The sequence below is a fragment of the Vigna unguiculata genome, chromosome 11 (genome assembly GCF_004118075.2).
Source record: "Vigna unguiculata cultivar IT97K-499-35 chromosome 11, ASM411807v1, whole genome shotgun sequence".
Classification (NCBI taxonomy): domain Eukaryota; kingdom Viridiplantae; phylum Streptophyta; class Magnoliopsida; order Fabales; family Fabaceae; genus Vigna; species Vigna unguiculata.
This window is the reverse complement of record NC_040289.1, coordinates 5,900,596-5,924,935: the sequence shown is the minus strand read 5'-3', so window position 1 is coordinate 5,924,935 and position 24,340 is coordinate 5,900,596. Positions and strand designations below refer to the sequence as shown.

The 24,340-nt window shown below is 35.6% G+C and overlaps 1 protein-coding gene across 1 annotated transcript; it reads right to left on the bottom strand.

Annotated features, from left to right (window-relative positions):
• Positions 1 to 547: 547 nt before the first annotated feature.
• Positions 548 to 21,209, bottom strand: LOC114168817 (uncharacterized protein At4g15545-like). Its single transcript, XM_028053777.1, has 10 exons — positions 20,793 to 21,209; positions 19,271 to 19,339; positions 14,019 to 14,072; positions 13,839 to 13,902; positions 13,640 to 13,705; positions 2,691 to 2,948; positions 2,399 to 2,444; positions 2,230 to 2,308; positions 2,016 to 2,140; positions 548 to 798 (listed from the first exon to the last, which is right to left on the bottom strand). Exons 1-9 carry the CDS (start codon positions 21,081 to 21,083, stop codon positions 2,042 to 2,044), a joined length of 1,026 nt encoding a protein of 341 aa, XP_027909578.1. The 5' UTR covers positions 21,084 to 21,209; the 3' UTR covers positions 548 to 798; positions 2,016 to 2,041.
• Between the last annotated feature and the right edge of the window lie 3,131 nt (positions 21,210 to 24,340).

Genomic DNA, 24,340 nt, shown 5'->3' with positions numbered 1-24,340 from the left:
GAAGAATTGCCTAACATGAGTGAGTTTTAATTGTTAACTTGGTGTTTCCTATTGCTTCAACACTATGCCTAACTTTGGTGAGACTTTTAAATTCTTGACCTTGATGAAACTAAATCACTTCCAAAACACATCCAAATACTCAAATTGTTTAAAATCCGAATTCAAGGCTTAAAAGATTCTAGTAATTTGACTTTTTAGATTCAAAAGCATAGAAAATATCTTCAATAATCATTGTTATCATGAGACTCGACATCTTTGGTTCTAACACCATTAAACTTGAAGGAGGTATAAAAGTTTATCAACCAACAAGCCTCTCTTTATTTTCTTTTCTTTTGTTACTTTTTCTATTTCTTTTTCATTCAGAAAACTTCTAGTCACAACTCTCTTTTCTAAACTCTATATTTACTTCCTCTCTACCTAACAGAAAATTAGAAATATTAACAATGAGACCCCTTATAATAATTTTATCTAATAATTTTGTCATCCTCTTATTCCTTTTTCGCCACCAAACTGACCTTGCTTCGTTGGTCACAAAACATTCAGATTATTTGCATTTGCAGATCATCTTAGAAAATTTCCCATCGCACTTTTTCCATAAAGCAAAATCTTGCAATATTCCACTCAGCATTTTAACTATATGTGCATGCCATTTAGAAAAATGACGAGTTTGTATATACACAAGCAACGGGGAATAAAAAACACAAACATAAGGCCTAGATGAAGTATATATTCTCGAATTCAATGGCTCAGATCAGTGCTTCCTTGGTTGATTTTGATTATTATTATTGGGTCAGTAACCTGAAAAACAGTCAATTAAACAATTGATCACTGCAGTTGAACAATCATAATACATTATTAGACGGTATTCTGGTTATTATATCAAGAGCTTAATATTGATCATTAATCGAGGCATAAAATTGAGTCAATGAAATGAGTGGTGAAAAATTATGACAATGGAAATGTTTGCTTTCCCTTAATTTAATGCTCATATACCAGATTGTAAAAGGCTATAGAGCTCAATGCATCTCTTTACTAGTAAGCTTGGAAGATTCTTTAATATACAAATAAGTGTATATCAAAAAAGCAACTTTGGAAAAAATAACTTCTATTCAATAAGCAGATAAAAGCTTGTTTTTTAAAGAAGCAGAAATCTGCTTATTTTACTAAAAAAACATTTTTTTTTGTAAATAAACAAACAAATCTAAATGAAATTGGTAACAGTTGATCACATTATCACACAAATACAGCTTTCCATCTATATTTTCTCATAACCCACCAAATCAAGGAAAATGCGGGTTTTTTTTTTTTTACCAAAATGGGGCATCTATCACTGAAGCCAAATTTTGAGGGAAAAGAACTCCCCCTTCACTATGATAGGGTTGGATATTATGAGATGCCTAAATCTCACATCAAATAAATATTGTTAGTGTTTAATTCTCACTATTAATAAGTAGCTTTTAACGGGTAGGTTCCACGAGTGCTTGGGTGTTTGTTAGATTCTCAAGATTTTAATATCAGATCAAGTCTTTTATTCACTCAACAGCTACATATTTAAAAATCCCAAAATTGAGAATGGGGTTGTGGCTAATGTGATTCCAAGGAATGAACTTCAATATATCAGGTCATTTTTGTGAAATCCCATTATCAAAGGCAGCAGTAGCAAAATAGCATACAACACAATGTAGATTTTTTAAGACAGTAAATACTGCCTTATTAAGGACAAAACTTATATACTCCACTATAGTTACAATTGATGTTATTCTCCTACCAAATTTGAAGTCTCTTCTTGGTAATATATGATGTATTTAATAAAACGAAAAATTCCAAAGTGAATTTCCAATATGATTGAAAAACAACACCAACTGTACCAATAGTACAGTATGCAAGTTTTGTCCCCTTATTAATAGCATGCAAACAACAGGTGCAACTTCATCCACAATTCAAAACAGAAAAGATGCAGAAATAGTGGCAGAAAAACAAGGACAAAAAGTATAGCCAACGATTTGGATACTTACTCGTACAATACCCAGCAATGCTGCTTTCAGTACTGGCGTGCATTTCGGTTGAGCAATCCTTGAAAAGATAAATAAAGATCTTTGTTGTCTGACCCAAATATCTCATCTGCTTTTCTTAAAGTTTCCTACAGGAACAGAGAACAAGTGGAGCAATGATTACTTAGAAAAGTTTCAGTTCCAAATCCAACACTACAAATATTCAGTATTTATTTACCTCCCGTGTTTGCTTCTGAGCATTTAATTCCTTTATGTTGGCAAGGAATGCACTGAACTGCTCATATGAAAGACGACTCCTGAAAAACGTGATACATTGAATCAACAAACTAAGCTTCTAAAACAAATTGAAGAGGGATAGTTTAAGAATACATGGAGAAAGAACTCACCTTGCCTGACGAAAAAACTCCTTTCCATCAATCTTTGGAGTGCGACCTGAACAATTTTTTACACATTATGAGTAAACAACTGAGAATATTGTAATACTGAAACACATTGAAGAAACACCAGGCCATCTAATGCTTCAGATGGAACAAAGCCATAACCAGCAGCATAAGATGGATTACATTTTAATCAAGAACTGCAGTAAAAGGTGCTAAGAGCAAAGAAACATCACAAGCTTCAAGGACCAGAATTAGTGAGATGGGACAGCAGATCAGATTAACAACAAATTATCTAAACCTGGAACTGCTCGTCCCCGAGGTGGAGAATTTGCTGCTGATGACTGCTGACTGGATGGATACCATGAAGAGAGAGATGCACGCCCATCATATGGAAGTTTGGTTGGAGAGGTCACACCAGAAGTTTTCTTGGGTGATCCAGCAGCAGAATACCCTCTAGGAGACCCAGCCGTTGAAATAACCTTTGGAGTTCCAGTTGGTGTAAGACGTGGTGTGATATATGGGGTCAAGGAAAACCTTTGCCCTGAATACCTGGAAGCTATAGGAACAAAAAAACAGAACAAAAGGGAATTATCCTGCATGTAATATTAAACATTTTCCAGTTAAATTAAATTGTTTTAGATAGAAAAGTCCAAATTCTTAATTTTCCAGTACAACAGTCTTTTTCCACCTTTTTCGTTTGATTAAATAACTTTCAGTCTTCACTCTTGACGAGATTTCAGATAAATGAAACAGTGAAAACTTGTCACTGTTACTGTTTTACTACTATTTATATAAGAAAATAATAAGCAGAATACAAAGAGTCAAGGCTCAATCCTAACCCTAATCCTAAAGAAGGGATCCCATACATGATAAATAAAATATTACATCTCAACACTCCCCCTCACTCCCCCTCAAGCTGGAGCATATAGATCATATGCTCCAAGCTTGGAACATATAAATTGAATTCTAGGCCCTCTTAAAGATTTAGTCAGAATGTCTACAAGTTGTTCATTAGAGCCGACAAACTCTGTACAAGATCCTTGGATAGTAATTTCTCTCTAACAAAATGACAATCAATTTCTATATGCTTTGTTCTCTCATGAAACACCGGATTGGAGGCAATGTGAAGGGCTGCTTGGTTGTCACAATATAACTTCATCTGCTCATTTTCACAAAATTTCAATTCTTGAAGGAGTTGTTTAATCCATACTAGTTCACATGTAGCTAGAGCCATAGATCGATATTCCGCCTCTGCACTAGATCGAGCAACAACACTTTGTTTCTTACTTTTCCAAGATACAAGGTTCCCTCCAAGGAATACACAATACCCTGTGGTAGATCTTCTATCAATTGGACAACCAGCCCAATCTGCATCACAATATGCTTCAACTTGAGTACTTCCCTTGTTCTCATACAACAATCCTTGTCCTGGGTTCCCTTTTACATATCTGAGAATGCGAATCACAGCATTCCAATGATCAATGTGGGGATTTTGCATAAATTTACTAACAACTCCCACTAGATAAGAAAGATCAGGTCTTGTTATAGTAAGGTAGATGAGTTTTCCAACCAACCTTCTATATCTCTCTGGATCTGAGAAAAGTTCACCTTGATCTCTTGTTAATTTTTGATTTGAATCTATAGGACTATCAATGGGCTTGCAATTTGTCAGACCTCTTTCTTCCAAAATATCAAGAGCATATTTTCTCTGTGCAATGATGACACCTTCTTTTGATTGCGCCACTTCAATACCAAGAAAATATTTAAGACGACCCAAATCTTTGGTCTGAAAGTGGCTAAACAAATGGTTCTTCAATTGAGCAATTCTAGTGATATCATTTCCTGTGATAACAATATCATCAACATAAACCATAAGATAAACACATTTGTCAGGAGAAGTATGACCATAAAATACTGAATGATCCGCTTCACAACGTTTCAATCCAAAATTCTGCAAAACACGACTAAATTTACCAAACCAAGCTCGAGGAGATTGCTTCAAGCCATAGAGAGAACGATGTAACTTACAAACTAACCCAGACTCCCCCTGAGCAACAAACCTAGGAGGTTGCTCCATGTATATCTCCTCTTCCAGATCACCATGAAGAAAGGCATTTTTAATGTCCAACTGATACAGAGGCCATTGGCGAATGGCAGCCATAGCAAGGAAAAGACGAACAGAACTGATTTTAGCCACAGGAAAAAAAGTATCACAATAGTCAAGGCCGTAAACTTGAGTATACCCCTTAGCGACGTGACAGGCTTTGAGTCGGTCTACAGCACCAGTCGGACTAACCTTAATAGCATAGACCCATCTACAGCCCACAGACTTCTTACCAGGAGGAAGAGAGACAAGTTCCCAAGTCCCACTGTGTTCAAGTGCCTGCATTTCATCAATCATGGCTTGTCGTCATCCAAGATGACCAAGTGCCTCATCAACATTCTTAGGAACCTTAATGGTAGACAAGGAGGAAACAAAAGAGAAATATGGAGGAGACAAACGATGATAACTCAAAATTATAAATAGGATGTGGATTACGAGTAGAGCGAATACCTTTCCGAAGGGCAATAGGCCAAGTGTGATCGGAGTCAAGAGAAGATGAAAAGGATGAAGGATCCATGATTCGAGAATCTGGTGGAGAAGGATTTGAGTCACAGGGGTCTTCAGGCAAGGAAGGAGTCACTGGAGTGCGACGTTGATATGTGAGAAGAGGTGGTTGAACAATGTCATTGGCATTTTGAGGTTGAGTTTCAGGAATAACCAAGGGATCACAGGATGGTAAAGGAAGGACTTGTTGAACAGATGAACTCTCCTCCATGGAGGACAAGAAAAAAGGTGTGTCCTCAAAGAATGTAACATAAGCAGACATATAATACCTTTTGGTTGAGGGAGAATAACATTTATACCCTTTCTGAAGGCGAGAATATCCTAAAAAAACACACTTAATAGCCTTTGCAGAAAGTTTATCAAGACCTGGAGAGACATTATGAACAAAACAAGTACATCCAAACACACATGGAGAGACACGATACAAAGGATCATTTGGAAAAATTATCGAGTGAGGAATTTTATTGTCAATAGAAGAAGAAGGCATCCTATTGATTAGAAAACAAGCAGTGAGGACTGCATCTCCCCAATGATGAATAGGAACATTGGTATTCAACATGAGAGAGCATGCAGTTTCGATAAGGTGTCTATTTTTTCTTTCGGCTATGCCATTTTGTTGTGGAGTATGAGGACATGTTGACTGATGTAAAATTCCTTGGGAAGATAAAAATGAGGAAAACGCAGCAGAAAAATATTCCTTAGCATTATCACTGCTGAGAATTTTAATTGTCTTCCCAAATTGGTTCTTAATTTCATTAAAGAAGGACACAAATATGGATAAAAGTTCCGATCTTTCTTTCATTAGATAAACCCAAGTACATCGAGAGAATTCATCAATGAACGTTACAAAATAGTTAAAACCAAAAGAAGTGACACGACTTGGTCCCCAAACATCATAATGAACAGTAGAAAAAGCAAAATTACATCGTGTCTCAGACTTTTTAGGGAAGGAAGATCTAACATGCTTTCCTAACTGACACGATTCACAATCTAAGGCTTGAATGTGTTTGAGACTCGGAACCATCATCTTCAACTTGGACAAACTTGGGTGACCTAAATGATCATGCAAAAGTTTTGGGGATGAAGTTGCAAAACAAGATACTGAGGAGCTTGGTTTTAGGAAATAAAGTCCCCGTGACTCATGTCCTTCTCCAATCGGACGACCCGTACCATGTTCCTGTATAGCAAAGGAATTAGCAGTAAAGGTTACAGAACAATTTAAGGAACGAGTCAATTGACTCAAAGAGATTAAATTGTAAGGACAATGAGGAATGTACAAAACAGAGTTTAAATTTAGTGAAGGTGATAAAGAAACTTTGCCAATTCCTTGAGATGCCACTTTGGATCCACTTGCAACAATAATAAGATGAGGACTTTTGGGAGAGGAAATGGAGGAAAATGAGGAAATGTTACCAGAGACATGATCTGAGGCACCTGAGTCAAGAATCCATGGACTAAGACCTTCCACAGATTGAGAGATACATGCAGTTGACATTGAAAAGGATGGGCCAGGATTGTTGAATTTCTCAAATTTGTACCTCAAGAATTCTTATTACTCTTCATCAGAAATTCTAGATTCTGAATGATCAGACTTGGACACATGAGCAGCTTTATCGGGAAAACCATGTAAGGAATAACACTTGTCTTGGGTATGGCCCATTCTATTACAATATGAGCATTGAGGACGCCCACTTCGACCACCACGTCCTCCACGGTTGCTCCGACCTCCTCCTCTTCCTCGTGGTGCTACCATTGCTGATGTTTCAAAAACATCTGTTGAACTTTCATCTTTGACCAATGTAGGTACACGAAGAAGTCTAGTAACTAAGTTGTCCATCGAAGGGATTTGATCACCAGCTAAAACTTGATCACGCACATGATCAAAAGTCGAGTGCAGGCTCCTCAGAATTAAGACCATGTAAAACCTATCAAGTTTTTTGTTAATATCTTCTAATGAATCAGCCACAAAAAAACTCTTCAATTCTTCTACTGCAGCCCTAGCCTTTCCTATATGAGAAACCATATCATGATTGATTTGTTTGAGTGAGGCTACTCTTTGAGTTGCATCAAAGAGGCGTTGAATGTCGTTAGCAAAAATATCTTGTGCCCTTTTCCAAAATGAGAAGCATGTCTTGTAAGGTCTCAAAATGTCTAAGACCCCTTGCTCAACTGATTGCCATAAAACAGCACACAACTGAAAATCCAATTTCTACCACTTAGGTTTCTCTTCCTCTAAAATAGTAGAGACCTCTTTTCCAAGATGATCATGATATCCTTGACCAAGAAACCACAACTCCACCGAAGCTGACCAAAAGGAGTAATTTTTCCAGTTCAGTTTCGCAGAGGTAATAATCGGAGTAGCTGATAGAGAGGGAGACATTCCACCCGTAGTAGCCATAAAAAAAACTTAACTTTTGAGAAGAAACCCTAGGTTCAAGATATGGTCACCGAAACAGAGAACCAAAAGCAGATATAAGACCAGGAGGCTCCGGCGAGACGAACGACGGTGGCGCGGCGCGATTCAGGCACCGAGAAGGCGGCGCGTGGTGTACACGCGCTTGAAGGTCACCGGAGAGAGGCGGCGCGTGCGGAGGTTTCTGGGGACGTGACTTGCAAGGATGGGTTGCGCTCCTCGAGGCGCACCTAACCCTGACTTCGCCGGAGTATACTCGTCGGCATCAACGGCAGCAACAGCGGACGGCACGGCGAACGGCAGCGAACAGTGGCGGAAGATGGCGGACGATGACAGTCGCTGTGACAAACAGTGAAGATGAACCAGACTCATGTTCTGGCTCTTGATACCATCTTGAAGAGATTTCAGATAAATGAAACACTGAAAACTTGTCACTGTTACTGTTTTACTACTGTTTATATAAGAAAATTGTCAAGAGCAAGCTGTTACGATAGCCTACATTAATTGTAAATTTTTTATTTATTGCGTTTTAATTAGTTGAGATTTTGTTTTAATATTAGGAAGATTGTAATAAGAATAAAATCCCGTAGTTATAGGGATTTATTCTTTCTAAGTATATGGTCTGTTACATATGTATATGTTTAAATAGGTCAATTGACCTAATAATCATCAATAAGGAATAAAGCAATTATTCCCTTCTGTTTTCAAGATGGTATCAGAGCTCCTGATCCTAGGAGTCTCTGACCGTATCCCAAAACAGTGAATCGCAGTTGTCACTGTTGCGCAGTCTTTACCCATTCTGTTTCACCGCTGCCTCTGTTTTTTCTTTTTTTTCCCACTGCAGCCTTCAACGCTGTTTTTATTTATTACTGCAGCCCATTGCTGCATCTTCAAGCAGTCTTCATCACTCTGCGATTGTCTTCCTGCAGCCTTCATTGCTGCACTTTATTTTTCCCATTCCTTTATTCTTGCTGCTATGGCTGAGGGTGAATTCTATCCCTGATTCAGGTGACAAATTCGTCCCTAATAATGGAGAATTGCAGAATATTCACTCTGCATACAGATTCAACGGAAAGAACTATCTTAAGTGGTCCCAACTTACACGAACCATATTAAAAGGCAAAGGCAAGGGCAGTCATCTTACAGAAAATCCTCCTAGTGAAACAGAAACTAGATTCAGATCATGGGAAGAAGAAGATTCAATGATTATGGCGTGGCTTTGGAATTCTATGATACCTGAGATTAGTGACACGTGTATGTTTCTAAACTCAGCCAAAGAGATTTGGGAGGCAGTCGAACAAACCTACTCAAAGGCTAAGGATGCTGCCCAAATATATGAAGTGAAGGTAAAAACTGTGGGAGCTAAACAAGGCAATAAATCTGTCACAGAATATGCTAATCAGCTCAAGTCCTTGTGGATGGAATTGGATCATTATCGTGTGATAAAAGCAAAGTGTTCAGAGGATTCAGTTCTACTCAATGAGTATATTGAGCAAGACCGTGTATATGATTTCCTGGTGGGCCTAAATCCTGAATATGATCAGGTTCGGATTCAAATTCTAGGCAAAGAAAGAGTTCCAAGTCTGAATGAAGTCATAGCCATTATCCGAAGTGAGGAAAGTAGAAGAAATCTGATGTTGGAAATTCCTACTGCTGAGAGTACCGCAATGAAGGTAGAAGATGGAGCGGCAATGGTGGTTAACCAAAAGAAGAATATTTTTCCAGCAGGGGAAAAGAAACAAGAAGAAGTGTGGTGTTCTTATTGCAAGAAACCACGTCACACAAAGGAGAAGTGTTGGAAACTAAATGGGAAACCACCAAACCGAGAATGGGGCAGCCAAAGATTTCATACCCAAAAGAGGGGAGGCCAAGGACAAGTAAATTTTGTAATCGGACAGAATGAAGAGATGGGGCAACTGAATCACGAAGAAATAGAAAGAGTAAGATCCTTTCTAAGTAAGATGGACAAGTCTACAGGTATGTGTACCTTGATACATTCTGGTAAGATTCCATATTCTCTTGGCTTTAATGTTTCAGATACAAACTTTTCACACTCGTGGATATTAGATTCAGGAGCCACAGACCATATGACACCTCTACCTATATATTTTTCCACCTACTCACCCTGTCCTAGCAATAAAAAAATTTCTACAGCTGATGGAACGCTTATAACTGCAGCTGGACAGGGAGAGATCCACATAAACCCATCCCTCACGTTAAAAAATGTCCTTCATGTTCCTAAATTATCCACTAACCTCATTTCTATTCAAAAACTTACAAAGGATCTCTGTTGTACTGCTATATTTGACAGCAATATGTGTATTTTACAGGACAGGAACTCGGGGAGGACGATTGGACGTGCTAAAGAATGGAATGGTCTCTATTACATAGAAAATCCCAATTTGTCTACCAAAAGTCACTCTCTTGTTACAGAATCTGCCATGACCGATAAAGAAAAAATTCATCTTCACCATTGTCGGATGGGGCATCCTTCATTTCAAATTGTAAAAACTATCTTTCCCTCTTTATTTAAAAACATAGATATAGGGAGTATGTGTTGTGAAGTTTGCGAGTTAGCCAAACATAGACGTCTCCCTTTTCCTATTAATAATAAATTGAGTGATCAACCTTTTTCTCTTGTTCATACTGATGTCTGGGGTCCTGCGAATATTCCAACTTTTTCAGGTGCTAAATGGTTTTTAACTTTTATTGATGATTGTACTAGAGTTACTTGGATTTTTTTATTAAAACACAAATCTGAAGTCAGTTCCATGTGTATAAATTTTGTCTCAATGATCAAAACTCAATTTGGTGTCACCATTAAGAAAATCAGATCTGATAACGCCAAGGACTATTTTAACATAACTTTAAATTCTTTTTGTCAAAAAGAAGGTATTATTCATGAGTCTTCGTGCGTTCACACACCTCAACAAAATGGGGTGGCTGAGAGGAAAAATGGGCATCTTCTAAATCATACCAGAGCCCTTCTTTTTCAAAATCATGTCCCGAAAAATTTTTGGGGGGAAGCTATTCTCACTGCCACATACCTAATCAATCGTTTACCCTCAAAACTTCTAAATTTACAAAGTCCTATGCAGGTCCTGTCCTCATTCTATCCCCACATAGAGTCCTCAAACAAACTTCAACCTAGAATATTTGGGTGTATAGCTTTTGTCCATGTTCACAATAATGAAAGGGGAAAACTTGATCCTAGAGCTGTCAAGTGTGTTTTTGTAGGTTACTCAAACACACAAAAGGGTTATAGATGTTACCACCCTATATCTAGAAAATTTTATGTGTCTAGAGATGTTACCTTTCATGAACATAAAAGTTATTTTGAGGAATCTCATCTTCAGGGGAAGAGTATAACAAAGGAAGATGAACCATTAAGGGAAGATGAGCTTCTAATATTCTCAAGACCTGAAATTAATCCTGGTGTGGTGAACATGGACAGACCTGAAAATAGTCCAACTCAACCTGAAATTGAAATACAACCAGAGACCGAAACTACTATCACCAAAACTCAACCTGAGATTGAACCTCAACAAATTGAAAGCCAATCTGAAACTGAGATTACTAATGGTAGAAAAATTGGGAAAAATTTGGTGTATTCAAGGAGAAAAACGAGGTCCATTCCAGCTTCTAGTCATGTTCAAGAATCCAATCCGGTACCACTATATGAGGTAACATCTACTAGTCCTGTAAATTTGTTTAATGAATGTGATGCTGGAATTTTGGAAACCTCAAAAGTACAGCAAGAAAACCTTAGCCTACCCAATGAGCTTGACCTACCTATTGCTCTTAGAAAGGAAACCAGAACATGCACTAAAAAACCTGTTTATCCTTTATCAAATTTTCTATCCTTCACACAGTTCTCTCCTACCCATAAAACTTTCCTTACAAATCTGAATAACATATCCACACCATCTTCTGTATCTGAAGCATTATCTAATAGAAAATGGAAACAAGCCATGGATGTTGAAATGGAAGCGCTGAACAAAAATAAGACCTGGAAGCTTGTTATCTTACCTAGAGGGAAAAAGGCAATAGGGTGCAAATGGGTATTTACTGTGAAGTATAAAGCAGATGGAACAGTTGAACGATACAAGGCGAGGTTAGTGGCTAAAGGATTCACACAGACGTATGGAGTGGATTACTTGGAAACTTTTGCTCCGGTTGCAAAAATGAATACGGTCAGAGTCATATTATCATTAGCAGTGAATAATGGTTGGGACTTACAACAATTTGATGTAAAGAATGCATTCCTACACGGAGATCTTGAAGAGGAAATTTATATGGAGTTACCCCCAGGTTATGATGAAATGGCAGTCTCAGGAACTGTATGCAAGCTAGAAAAGGCCTTATATGGATTAAAGCAATCTCCTAGAGCATGGTTCGGTAGATTTTCTAATGTGATGACAAGTTTGGGTTATAAACAGAGTCAGGGAGACCATACTCTTTTTTTCAAACACTCAGTTTCAGGGGAAGTAACTATCTTGCTGGTTTATGTAGATGATATTATTGTAACCGGAGATGACAAGAGAGAGCAGCAGAAGTTGAGTGAATGTCTTGCAGCAGAATTTGAAATAAAGATACTAGGAAAACTCAAGTATTTTTTGGGAATTGAAGTAGCCTACTCTAAGAAAGGAATCTTCATTTCTCAACAAAAATATGTTACGGATTTGCTTAAGGAAACCGGCAGAACGGCGTGTAAACCAGCAAACACTCCGATCGATCCGAATATGAAATTAGGAAGTATGGAAGAGGATGTGGCTGTGGATAAAGGAATGTATCAAAGACTTGTAGGCAGGCTCATCTACTTATCCCATACCAGGCCAGACATTGCTTTTGCTGTCAGCCTAGTAAGTCAATTTATGCACCAACCAAAAGAGGCACATTTGCATGCTGTATTCAGAATTATTCAGTATCTAAAAGGCACTCCAGGCAGAGGGATTTTGTTCAGAAAAAACCAAAGCCTAAGTATTGAATCATACACTGATGCAGACTATGCTGGGTCAATTGTGGACCGGAGATCAACCACTGGATATTGCACATTTCTTGGTGGAAATTTGGTGACTTGGAGAAGTAAGAAGCAGAATGTCGTGGCAAGATCAAGTGCCGAAGCAGAATTTAGAGCCATGGCTCAAGGAATATGTGAACTTCTATGGCTAAAGATCATCCTAGATGATCTGAAGATAAGATGGGAGAAACCTATGAAATTATACTGTGACAATAAATCTGCGATTAGTATAGCTCATAATCCAGTACAACATGATAGGACTAAACATGTTGAAGTGGATAGGCACTTTATTAAGGAAAAATTGGAAAGTGGGTTGATTTGTACTCCTTTTGTATCTACACAAGATCAACTTGCAGATATCCTTACTAAAGGTCTACACAATATTATGTTTGAAGATATTGTATCCAAGTTGGGAATGGAAAATATTTATTCACCAGCTTGAGGGGGAGTGTCAAGAGCAAGCTGTTACGATAGCCTACATTAATTGTAAATTTTTTATTTATTGCGTTTTAATTAGTTGAGATTTTGTTTTAATATTAGGAAGATTGTAATAAGAATAAAATCCCGTAGTTATAGGGATTTATTCTTTCTAAGTATATGGTCTGTTACATATGTATATGTTTAAATAGGTCAATTGACCTAATAATCATCAATAAGGAATAAAGCAATTATTCCCTTCTGTTTTCAAGAAAAATAATAAGCAAAATACAAAGAGTCAAGGCCCAGTCCTAACCCTAATCCTAAAGAAGGGATCCTATACATGATAAATAAAATATTACATCTCAACATTCATTATACAAGAACTTTAAATAAGCATGCCAAGGATGCCAAACAATATGTAGAAATAATGACTGCACCTAGGCAATCTTAATGTGTAAGTTAGGGGGTTGAGTGTTGGATACCTTCCTGCACCTAGTTATAGCTATGATGATGAATCAGTCTCTTGTATCTATTTTTCATATATAAAAATATGAGGAACATGAGAAAGGTCTCTTAAGCACTCAAAATATATTTTCACTGTTTAATCTTAAGTCAATACTCAAGGAAGTGGAAGAGAATTCATTTCCCAATGCTACTAAAGTTCACTTTCATACATAATTTCATATGAATCATAGCATACCTATATTAAGAAATAGTGTTAATTCTAACAATTGAGCAACAACATTATCATGTTTGGAATCAATGATCTTTGGAAAATTCATCTACCTTCATTTGTTTTACCCACATCTGCAGGGCCATTGTATGACTGATGTGCCGCATAACCATCATCATCTGCAAGCAATACATAAAAGAAATACAAGTAAATAACTTCCAACAAACACTTTTATGACATTTCACACCACCAGGAAGAGATAAGTTCAAAATTGATAATTAAATAATCAATGAGGTAGAGAATAGAGAGTACCCTTATCAGGATATGCCTTTGGAACTGATTGATCACAGGTTCCAATATCTATGGTTTCAGCATGCTGTAACAAGAGCAAAGACAACCTTATTTAGGAAAATAATAAAACAGGTAATTTTCAGCAACAAAAGCAAGTATAACCATTATAAGTATAGCTAGGTTAGTGCACTGATGTCTTACCGGTGCATGGTCATCAGTTAGAGACAGCATCAATTGTTTTTTAAAAGTCTCCAACTAGAACATAGAAAAAAAAGAAAAGATGTGAGATCTACATAAAAGTAAGGGGGAAAGATATAAAGTAAAATCATTTTGACAATCAAGTCAACATATGTACTCTTACAATGAAAAACAAGCATGCAATAGAGTAAAATAAATGCAATTTTGTATATACACGGAAACACATTTGTCCTAACCAATCATTGAGTTAGAAATCATGACATAAAGAAAAAGACATACAAAGCCTATTAGTGAATAAAAAAATGTACAAACTCTCCTCTCCTTAAAGCTACTTTAATTACACTTTCTTCCTTTTGTTAAGAAAGTTGCACTCCTCTCCTTAAAGCTTACAATTCATTTCTTCTTCTTAAGTCCTAAAATCAGTAATATGGTATTCAAAATTAGTTGTCCATGATATTGAAATTAGTGGAGAGAAGAGAAAAGACTGTGGAAAACTTATTTGTAGTTTCTTACCACACTCAAAGGTTCAATTGTACGAAATAGAATCAAAGTATAACACCTGCTTCACGGGGAAGGAGTAATTTTAAGAATGGAGAGAAGGGTAGTGTAATTTGAACATAATTCCAAGCAACAATGTAATTTAATCGAAAAATAAATATACACAGAGGAAAAAATCCGAACAGGTAAGTTTGAAAGACCTCCCATTATACCAAAATGAGTTGTAAAATAACACTTCTCTTTTGAAAAAGGGACATACTTCACAGCTAGAGATAGAGATATTCGACAGAACATATGTTGTTCGCTATAAAAAAAAAAAAGGTGTTTTTTAGCACAGAGAAGTTAGTACTTGGGACAGATGGTTTCAAGAGAAGGCATTGCAGCTGAGCTAACAAAACAATATATATATACACCGAGAGAGAGGTGTAAAGGGATTAAGAGGGTTTCTTTGGTTAATGGGATACCACAAAAAGTTTGTGAAGAATTAAGGAAAATAGTTGGCCTCTCACCCAACAACTTAAGAAAATAAACTTTGCTTGGGGAAAAAAGCTCAAAGGGCAACTAAAGGAGGCTAAGACTACTACAATACAGTGCTGAAGGTTCCACATTTTGAGAAGACTTTCGAGATAGAGACAGACGCATTAAGGACAGGATTGGGGCAGTTTTAATGCAGAAAGGTTGACCAATGGCTTAGATTGGGGCAGTTATCCCTAGTCAATGTGAGAGTTCCAACACACCTCCCTCATACCGAGGTGTGTGTTTATATAACAATAATGTAATGAATTACAAACAATAACTGTGCGACTAGCTGTTTCCAAAATATGCTATAACTAACTAAAGAACACTATTGAACTGAGAAATGAAAGAGACTTCATAACTAGCTAAGAAAACACGAGTTGAATCAAGGTCCAAGAAAACATCAGACGACCTGTCAACAATGTTAGTAGAAGCCTTGACTTTCATAAATCTATGCTAATACCAATGCTGGTTTGTTTGAGGCGTTCTTGTGGGAGGTTGTTGCCACCGGTGCTACGCAAGTGGTCGTATGTTTTTGTTGATTGGCCCTCTTAAATACTCCACCTTGGGCTAACCTGATCGACTCTAGGATTGATCTTGCAAGTCTCTTCTTGGTGATGTTGTCATGGTAATTAGCAAGTTGCTCAACTATCTTCAGTTGGTCCCCAAACACTAGAATCAAACTGTAAGGCGATAGGTGAACTTGTCCTTTGTTTGAGAATCCATGCTACCAAAAGCAGTGCGGGAACTTAGCTCTTTTCAGCTTCCCTACATCTTCTAAACTTCCATAGTACATGAAAAATTGCAGATACTCACATTTTGCAACCTTTATAATTGCAGCATAGAGTGGTTTAACTTCTAACCTAACACTATCATGGTAGAATACTGAAGAATTGGTAAGTATAAGGCAGTCGTAGATCCATTTATATATACACTCATGTTTGTCCATGATATTATATCCAACATATAGTTTGCAACCAACCCAATGTCTTTTCCTCTCTTTTCTCCTCTAAAAAGCATTCTATGATGCCATGACACAAATCCCTGCAAGATCCTAAGATTGTTGTAACCTCTGTGGCCATGCCCAACTTAAACATCAGGAAGTTTCATCATCTTTTGTACATCTTGCAATCATCCTCAGTGCATGCATCCTCTTATTGAAGAAGTTAGTGTAATTGTTACTTGAGAAATTCTTAAAGAGAAGAATTGTAAATTAGCCATGGTAAACAAGACCCGTAGTTCTCCATATAGAAGGAGCCTTTCTTGTTGGCACAAGAAAATCATCAACTTGAGACAGAAGCTTGATTGGCATAAGAATGATCCCTTTTTGCTCACTGACTTCATCAATGAGTCTATGAAGGCCCTTCCAAGATCTCTTGAAGAACTGAAGCACATGCCCTTCTGCTACGAGAGCATTTGTTGTATTTGTTGTCGACCTTGTTGCTAGGTTGCTGCCAAGATTGTTTTCATAAGCATGGACAGTACAATAGGCATTTTCTATTTCAAATTATTGTGTGCCAATTGCGTCAGACTCCGTTTCTACAAAACTGTCATGGAGATTAATTTTCAAATCAACCAAGGAGGAGGTCACAGTAGCCAGTAGTTGAGCCTCTTTCTCAAAAAGTGTTTTAGTCTCCATGTTCAGTGTTTGATGTTTTTCTGTTATATTTGGTTGATCTATGATCTCTAGCGAAGGCTCTCACTCATGACTCTGATATCATATTAAAAAGTGAACTTTAAGCCTAACCCAACCCTACAAAATCAACTTGCTTGTAAGGTGAGATTTGGACCCACTTACTATAAATTTGCTTTATCTCTAGTCGATGTGGAACTTCCAACACACACCCTCACGCCAAGATACATACATCTCGAGCGTGGGACTAGACATTAATGAAAACAAAGAGTGTTTAAACTGGGCATAGCCATAGAGGTTAGGACAGTCTTAAACACCGGGGCAATTTCATCATCTTTTGTACATCCTGCAATCATCCTTAGTGCTTGCATCCTCTTATTGAAGAGTTAGTGTAATTGTTACTTGAGATATTCTTAAAGAGAAGAATTGTAAAATAGCCATGGTAAACAAGACCCACAACTCTCCCTACAGAAGGAGCCTTTCTTGTTGAGACAAAAAAATCATCAATTTGAGACCAAAGCTTGATTGGCATAAGAATGATCCCTTTCTACTCACAGACTTCACCAATTAGTCTATGAAGGCCCTTGCAAGATTTCTTCAAGAACTGAAGCACAAGCCCTACTTCTATGAGAGCATATGTAGTATTTGTTGCCGCATAGATTATCTACCCTATTGCTAGGTAACTACCAGGATCATTTTCATAAGCATGGACAGTACAATAGGTGTTTTCATAAGCCCACTCGACATCTTCTCCACCACCATCATAAGTCTGCTAATCAAATTTTCTAGCCGTTGGAACCTCTAATGACGTTCCCTTTTTGCTTTGTCATAATCTTGAACCATTTCTTGCACTATCTTTTCCAGCCTATCCAATCTTGATTCCGTTCTTGTATTCACCATGCCCCTGCACAGCTACCATAGGACCAAGAAAGAAGCTCTGAATACCAATTGATAGGTGCCCAGAATAACAAAAACATACAAGACAGTTTTTGTATGATTTATTATGAACAAATTGTTCTAACAACATAGTAAGAACAGGTAACAACAATGCACACAAACCAAAGGTCTTTCGAGAAAACCTTTCTCTCCTAACTTCCTTTCTCAATAAAACTCCCTTCTCACCTCCAAATAAGACTATTTATAATACTCTATTATAGTTATGTAATTGCACTTGTACTAACTACCTTCTTTTTTCCTTCTTTTGTAAGTTGTATCAAACCTATCACCAACTAACTTGCTAGTACATCCTTATCCAGCCAAAGTTCCATGGCCCTTATCAAGTGATGGAAAGTATAGGTCCTACAACATACAAAACTGAAATGCCTGAAGGGAGTGATGTCCATCTCGTACTCCATGTCTCTAACGAAAATATTTGTAGCAGCAACCAGGTACAACTTAACCTCTTCCTCCATTCCTAATAAGATATTGGGAGCATCAAGTCCAACCAAAAGAAGTACAAACTACGTGATTGAATGACCAAGGGAATATATAGATTTTTGTCAAATGGAAGCACCTTCCAGCTTGTGAAAATTCATGGGAATTCATTGGATGAGTTCCAGGAGCAATTACCAGAATTTCACCTTGAGGACAAGGTGGATTTTAAAGGAGGAAGAGTAAACGTAGATATAAAGGCCTTGTGTCACTGAAGTTTATGTGAGAAGGTCCAAGAAAGAAATGCAGGACAGTGAGCAGCACCACACCTAATCATAACCAAAAGGACAAATATTTAAAATAAATGCCAAGGGCAGTTGTCGAGTAGGAGGTAGCTAAAGTAAATGTGTATGTGGTGGGTATCAGAGGGAAGATAAGAGAGCATGAGTGGAAGATAGAAGGAGGCAGATGATGTATGGGGAAAATTATTTATGACTTGTGGGTGAGACTAGGCACTCTTGAATTGTCTAGAACTTGTATTATATTCTGCAATTTCTCACTCCAATAGAATTCAAGACTTTGAACTCACTAATTCAGAACTGAAGTTTCCTAAATTAATACATTGTTTCTGTTTTTTACTTTGTCCATCCACCGGCACCTATCAGAGAGTAAGGGAAAGGGTGAGTTTGTTAAACATATGGGATAAGCTGGCAGTTTGTTATGTCCGGTACATTGAATTGATTGAGGGAATATTCGGATTGTTGATAGTCAATAAAGGCAGGGAGATAACAGGTGGAGACATTTTGTTGGTGGGCTAGAGCCTAGGGGTGGACAGAAAACTTACCTAAGATGAGCCACAGGCACCAGGCACTGTATGCATATATCTTAACATATTTTATTTCTGCGCTTGAGCTTTCAGATACTTGTGTAATTTTTCTGGTTTTCTAACACTATGTAACACATAATGATACAATTGAAACAAAATATTGAGGCAGGAAAAATCACAACCAAGAAGCTAATATTGCTTAACTATTTTCTTGATTGATACTTGAAACAAACCCCCAATAACGTTTCACCATCTCACAGAAATGTAAAACATAGGAAGGGATCAGGAAACCGCACATAGTTCTAGCACAAACAATGGCAGCAGTTAAAATTTTCTGAAGAGCATAGACAGAAATGATATACATACAGAAAAAAAAAAAGTTAAAATGACCAAAATCAAATAAATATTCACCTTGGCAAAGTCTCGACTTAGCTTCTTCACCGTTGCTGCCAATTGATCTCTCTCCTTCGTAAGCTTTATCTACAACCAATAAACAGAAGACATAATCACTCATCATCAACTCTAAACAACACAATCATATTAACCTGTGCAAATTATTCAAACACACAAATGCGCACTAAGCAAGAGAGTCAAAGCCAAGTTTATCATTCATCCTCTCTTCCTCTCACCATATATTTAGTTACTTAAAAGTATATTATCTGACATCTATTACTAAAGGATGACACTAGAACACTAGAAAAGAAATAATTTTTCCCTTCCACTGCAAACTACTAAACACAACAATTTACGATAACCAACCAGCACCAACAATCTACAATAACCATCCCACATCCACTACATCCATTCCTCCTTTCATCTGCCTCCACTCTTCTCAATGCTTATCTCTTGAGGGTACAAAAGAAGCCAATTTTACATAATAGATGGTCACCATTGTTCACAGGGTACAAAAGAAGCCAGTTTTATGCACACAGGTATACCAATATAATCTGAAATAATAATTTTTGCCTCAAAATAAAAAACCCACTACCTTTAGTTCAGTTCGCTTAGAACAAACAATCTTTCATGTTTAACCCCGTCAGTCTTTTAAAAACAAAAGATTAATGCTTTAAATTTAATCAGTACACCCCCAGTTAATGTAAAACCAATTTTCATAGTAAGAGCTGGTTCTACAGTAAATATCACTCACACACGTTTCCTTTCTCAAGCTTTTGCTAAGTCTACATCTGGAAGAGCTTATTTGAACACATCTGAGTACATAGCACAACGACGTGTACAAACATTTGAGAGAAAATATGAAAAATAGACCATAGATTATAAGTTGTTTTCAGTCTGATGGTCCATAATGTGACCCTAAATTGTTAGACCTAAGCACAGAACCGCATATGGCACAGTAGTTCCAACTAATTCCGTTAAATTACTCTGCGATACTATTTTATAAAGTAGATTTTTAAGCATAACTCAATAACATTTGTACCCACTAATATACTATAATTTAGCTATATCTGTAATTAATATGAGATTTTCATCTCAGCCCACAAAACTAATCCACGAGGTGGGAGAGCTCAAGCTTGAGTGATCCAGTAGCTCACATACTCAACCTGTGACTCTAACACACCTCACCATAACTTACGAACATTTTCCCTTTGAAAACAAAAAAAAAAAAAAAGGATTATCTTGTTTTGTTCATAACACCCCCAAAGACTAATTCATTAGGTGAGAGAGTCTCAAAACTACCAGATCAAGTAGTCTCAAAACACACCCCACCATAAGTTACGAAATTTCCCCTTCGAAAAATAAGGTCATTTTGTTTTTCTTCATGGACACGGTCAACGCGGTATACCAGAGCTGACAACCAAAAAAATATAGAGGTTTATACATGTATTATTAAGACCATAAACAATGCACATAATAATCTGTAATTAATTTAAAAACTAAAAATATGCGAAGTGAAAAGGGATAACAAGAAGCGAACGTTATCGTTGAGGGCGTTGTTGAGAGTGGAGTCCGATTGGTTGCAGGCGCGAGTGAGAGAGGAGAGGCGTTCTTCGAGGTCGTGGATGATTCGGTCCTTCTCTTGAAGCTTGCTGCGGAGGCGAGAGGTGTCGGCTTCGAGAGCAGAGACACGGGAAGCGATGGCCATGGAGGTTATCTTGCGAGCCAGATCGAGCTGCTGGTAAGGGTCGGTTGGGATGACGGCGAGAATCTCGTCGGGGAGGTCGAAATCCACCGCATTGCTCACTGAACCCGCCGTGCTCTGCGACATGCCCTCAACCCTCTCGCAACCGCAATTCCACAGAAAGGGTTTGGTGGAGGTTGAGGTTGTCGCAGAGCTGGAATGAACGAGGGAAAACTAAAATATTCTCAAATCGGTGGCCCCAACCCTCGTCATTCAACAATGAACTAAGCAATTATTATTATTATTCCATTTCTTTATTCCTTCTTTAGATATCCTTACTTTTCTTTTATTGTTTTCTTTGAAAACTAAAAAGAAAATTTTAATTTTTCAATAATGATTTAAAAAAGATACTTGTAAGGGTTAATTTAGAGAGAGAAATTAGACAGTGAGAGATAGGGTAGTAATAAATAAATTTCATCGAATAAAAAAAAGTTATTTATATTTAGTAGAAAGTAAATTAGAAATATATACATCTTTTCATATAACAATATAAATTTGTTAAAAAAAATAAAACTGTGTAAGTAGAATATTTTCGTAGTTATGAAAAGTATATTCTTATTTTATTTTAATAAATTAAATTATACACATATATGTTAAATTAAAAATTGAGTTGTGTTACTAGAAAAGCACCCATTATCGCAATCATATTCTTAGTTTTCTTAATTTTTTTTTTCAATATCTATATTTGAATATAAAGAATTTATTTTTAATGGTCCCATTTGTTTTTTAATTAATTCTTAGATTATATATTTTTTAAATTAAAATAAATTATTTTTTTATAATTATAATAAAATAATTATCGTTTCTCTAATATTTTTATAATTATAATAATAATATTTTTTTCTGTTTTTTATTAGTCTTATATAGTCGTGTTTCATTTTTTTTTAATGTTAAAATTTAAATTTTGCTAAAGATAATAAAATAATTTACCTGAAAATTATGTATATAGACATATAGATTATTACAAATATGTTTTTGACCTTCTGGTGGAAAGCAATCGTTCATGTCGTCCAATAAACTGTTTTTTTTTCCCTTACCACAGTATTAATATATCCGACATTTATTCTTTTATCTTTTCAAATTTTATAATCAAATCTTCAATTTTTAAATTAGTGCTTAAATTGAATTTTTGTAAATAAAATAAAGGGATTTTGTAATCACCTTTATTTTTGGTTTGAAACAATATACTATCAAATTTCTTTCTTTTTTTTTCTATTTTGTTTGCATTTTTATATTATATTCATGTTAATAATTATGCGTCTCGATGTTGTGACGATAGATTAAAATATTTATTTTATTTTAAATTTGAAAAAGTGGGATAGTTTAAATTTAAAAATTTAAAACAAAATAAGACAGCTGGTGTCTTTTTCTTTTGATGGGCTATGTGTGCGTTTTGAGTTTTTCTGAGTGTCCTTGTCTTCGTTTTAATTTTGAGTTCGTTTCCCTCCAAAACGGCCTTTTGCCCAGTTTTTAAATTTTTTGCCTTTTCCTTCTTCTGGTTACTTCCCCCATTTTTTTATGAATTAATTCAAACTTCAGATATAACCGCCAATTTTTCTTTTCAAAATATGTTTATTAAATTATTATATTATAATTATTAATTAAAACATAATGTATATAGAAGTGTTCTTAATTTAAATTATAATATTATCAAAGTATATTTATATCATTTATAGATTTTAATTATTTAAGAAAAATTACGTCAAATAACACTTATTTCAAATTTAAATAAACTGGTTTAGAACTTGATTTTGTAGTCTGTATTTCTTTATTAACATGATATTTTAGTTGAGTAACTATTTTTTTGTTTAGTCACGTGATGATGTTAAAATAAAATTTTACTTCATTTCAACTAGGTTTAATTAGAGGTTGGAACACGAGATCGGACTGGTTTAGGTTGAAATTTTTTTACAAATTTTAATACGGGTTGATTTTTTACCCGACTCATCTAAAACTTGACTCACCCGGGTTGAATCTGTGGTAAGCCGGGTTGACTCACCAACCCGCATATAAAAAGATCACACAAGTGTTTTTTATTTTTTGGTTAAATTACCATTTTGGTCCCTTTATTTGTCATGAAATTTTAGTTTGGTCCTCAAGTTTTTCGTTATCTCAATTTGGTCTTTATCTTCTTAAAAATGAGTCAATTTGGTCATCACCGTTAACTTTGACCAGACGGTGGTTAAGTCAATGCGACGTATCAATTCTCTGTTTTTTGAATTTTTTAATATTTTTTAATTTTAATTTTATTTATTTATTTTTTAAAAAAAAATTAAAATTTTAAATTTTTTTTGACACTTATCACTTCACTGTTATGCCACGTGTCAAAGTGATTGGTCCCTATATTTGTTTTTAGTTTCAATTTAGTCCCAAATTTTGTAAAAATAAAACAATATTGTCCCTCATTAGATTGAGACTCAATTTAATCTTTGTATAAAACTTATGATGATATTCTTAATAAAATTGATATTTTTATTAAATATTTGTATTAAATATTTGTAGAAATATTTTTAAATAAGTTTTTTTTATTATTAAATAAAGTTAAACCCCAAACTTAATTTCAAAAATTAACAATTTTAACATAACTCTTTCATCTTTTGAACTTCAATATATAGGTAATAAAAAAGGTTCTTCGCAATTACATTAAATTATTATATTGTAGTAAATAAAATTTATTTACAAAATTATAATGATATGATACACTTGATGCCTTTATATATGATGACAAAATTGTTAATTTTCGAAATTAAGTTTGGGGTTTAACTTTGTTTAATAATAAAACTAAAAAAAACTTATTTAAAAATATTTCTACAAATATTTAATAAAAATGTCAATTTTATTAAGAATATCATCATAAATTAAATTCAGTCTCAATCTAAGGTGGAACAATATCATTTTTACAAAAATGGGGACTAAATTGAAACTAAAAACAAATATAAGGACGAAATTGAGTCACTTTGACATGTGGCACAACGGTGAAGTGACACATGTCAAAAATTAAAAAATTAAAAATTTTAAAAAAATTTTAAAAAAAATTTTAAAAATTTAAAAAAAAAATTAAAAATTTTAAAACAAATATTACAAAAATATTAAAAAATTCAAAAAAACCAGGAATTGACACGTGGCATTGACTTTAACATTGTCTGGTCAAAGTTAACGGTGAGGACCAAATTGAGTCATTTTTAAGAAAATGAGGACCAAATTGAGATAACGAAAAACTTGAGGACCAAACTGAAATTTTGTCACAAATAGAGGGTCTAAAAAGGTAATTTAACCTTATTTTTTTTATTAAGTTTTTTTTTATTAAGTTGGCCTTTATATTTGGGTCATGTTAGGTTGTTTTT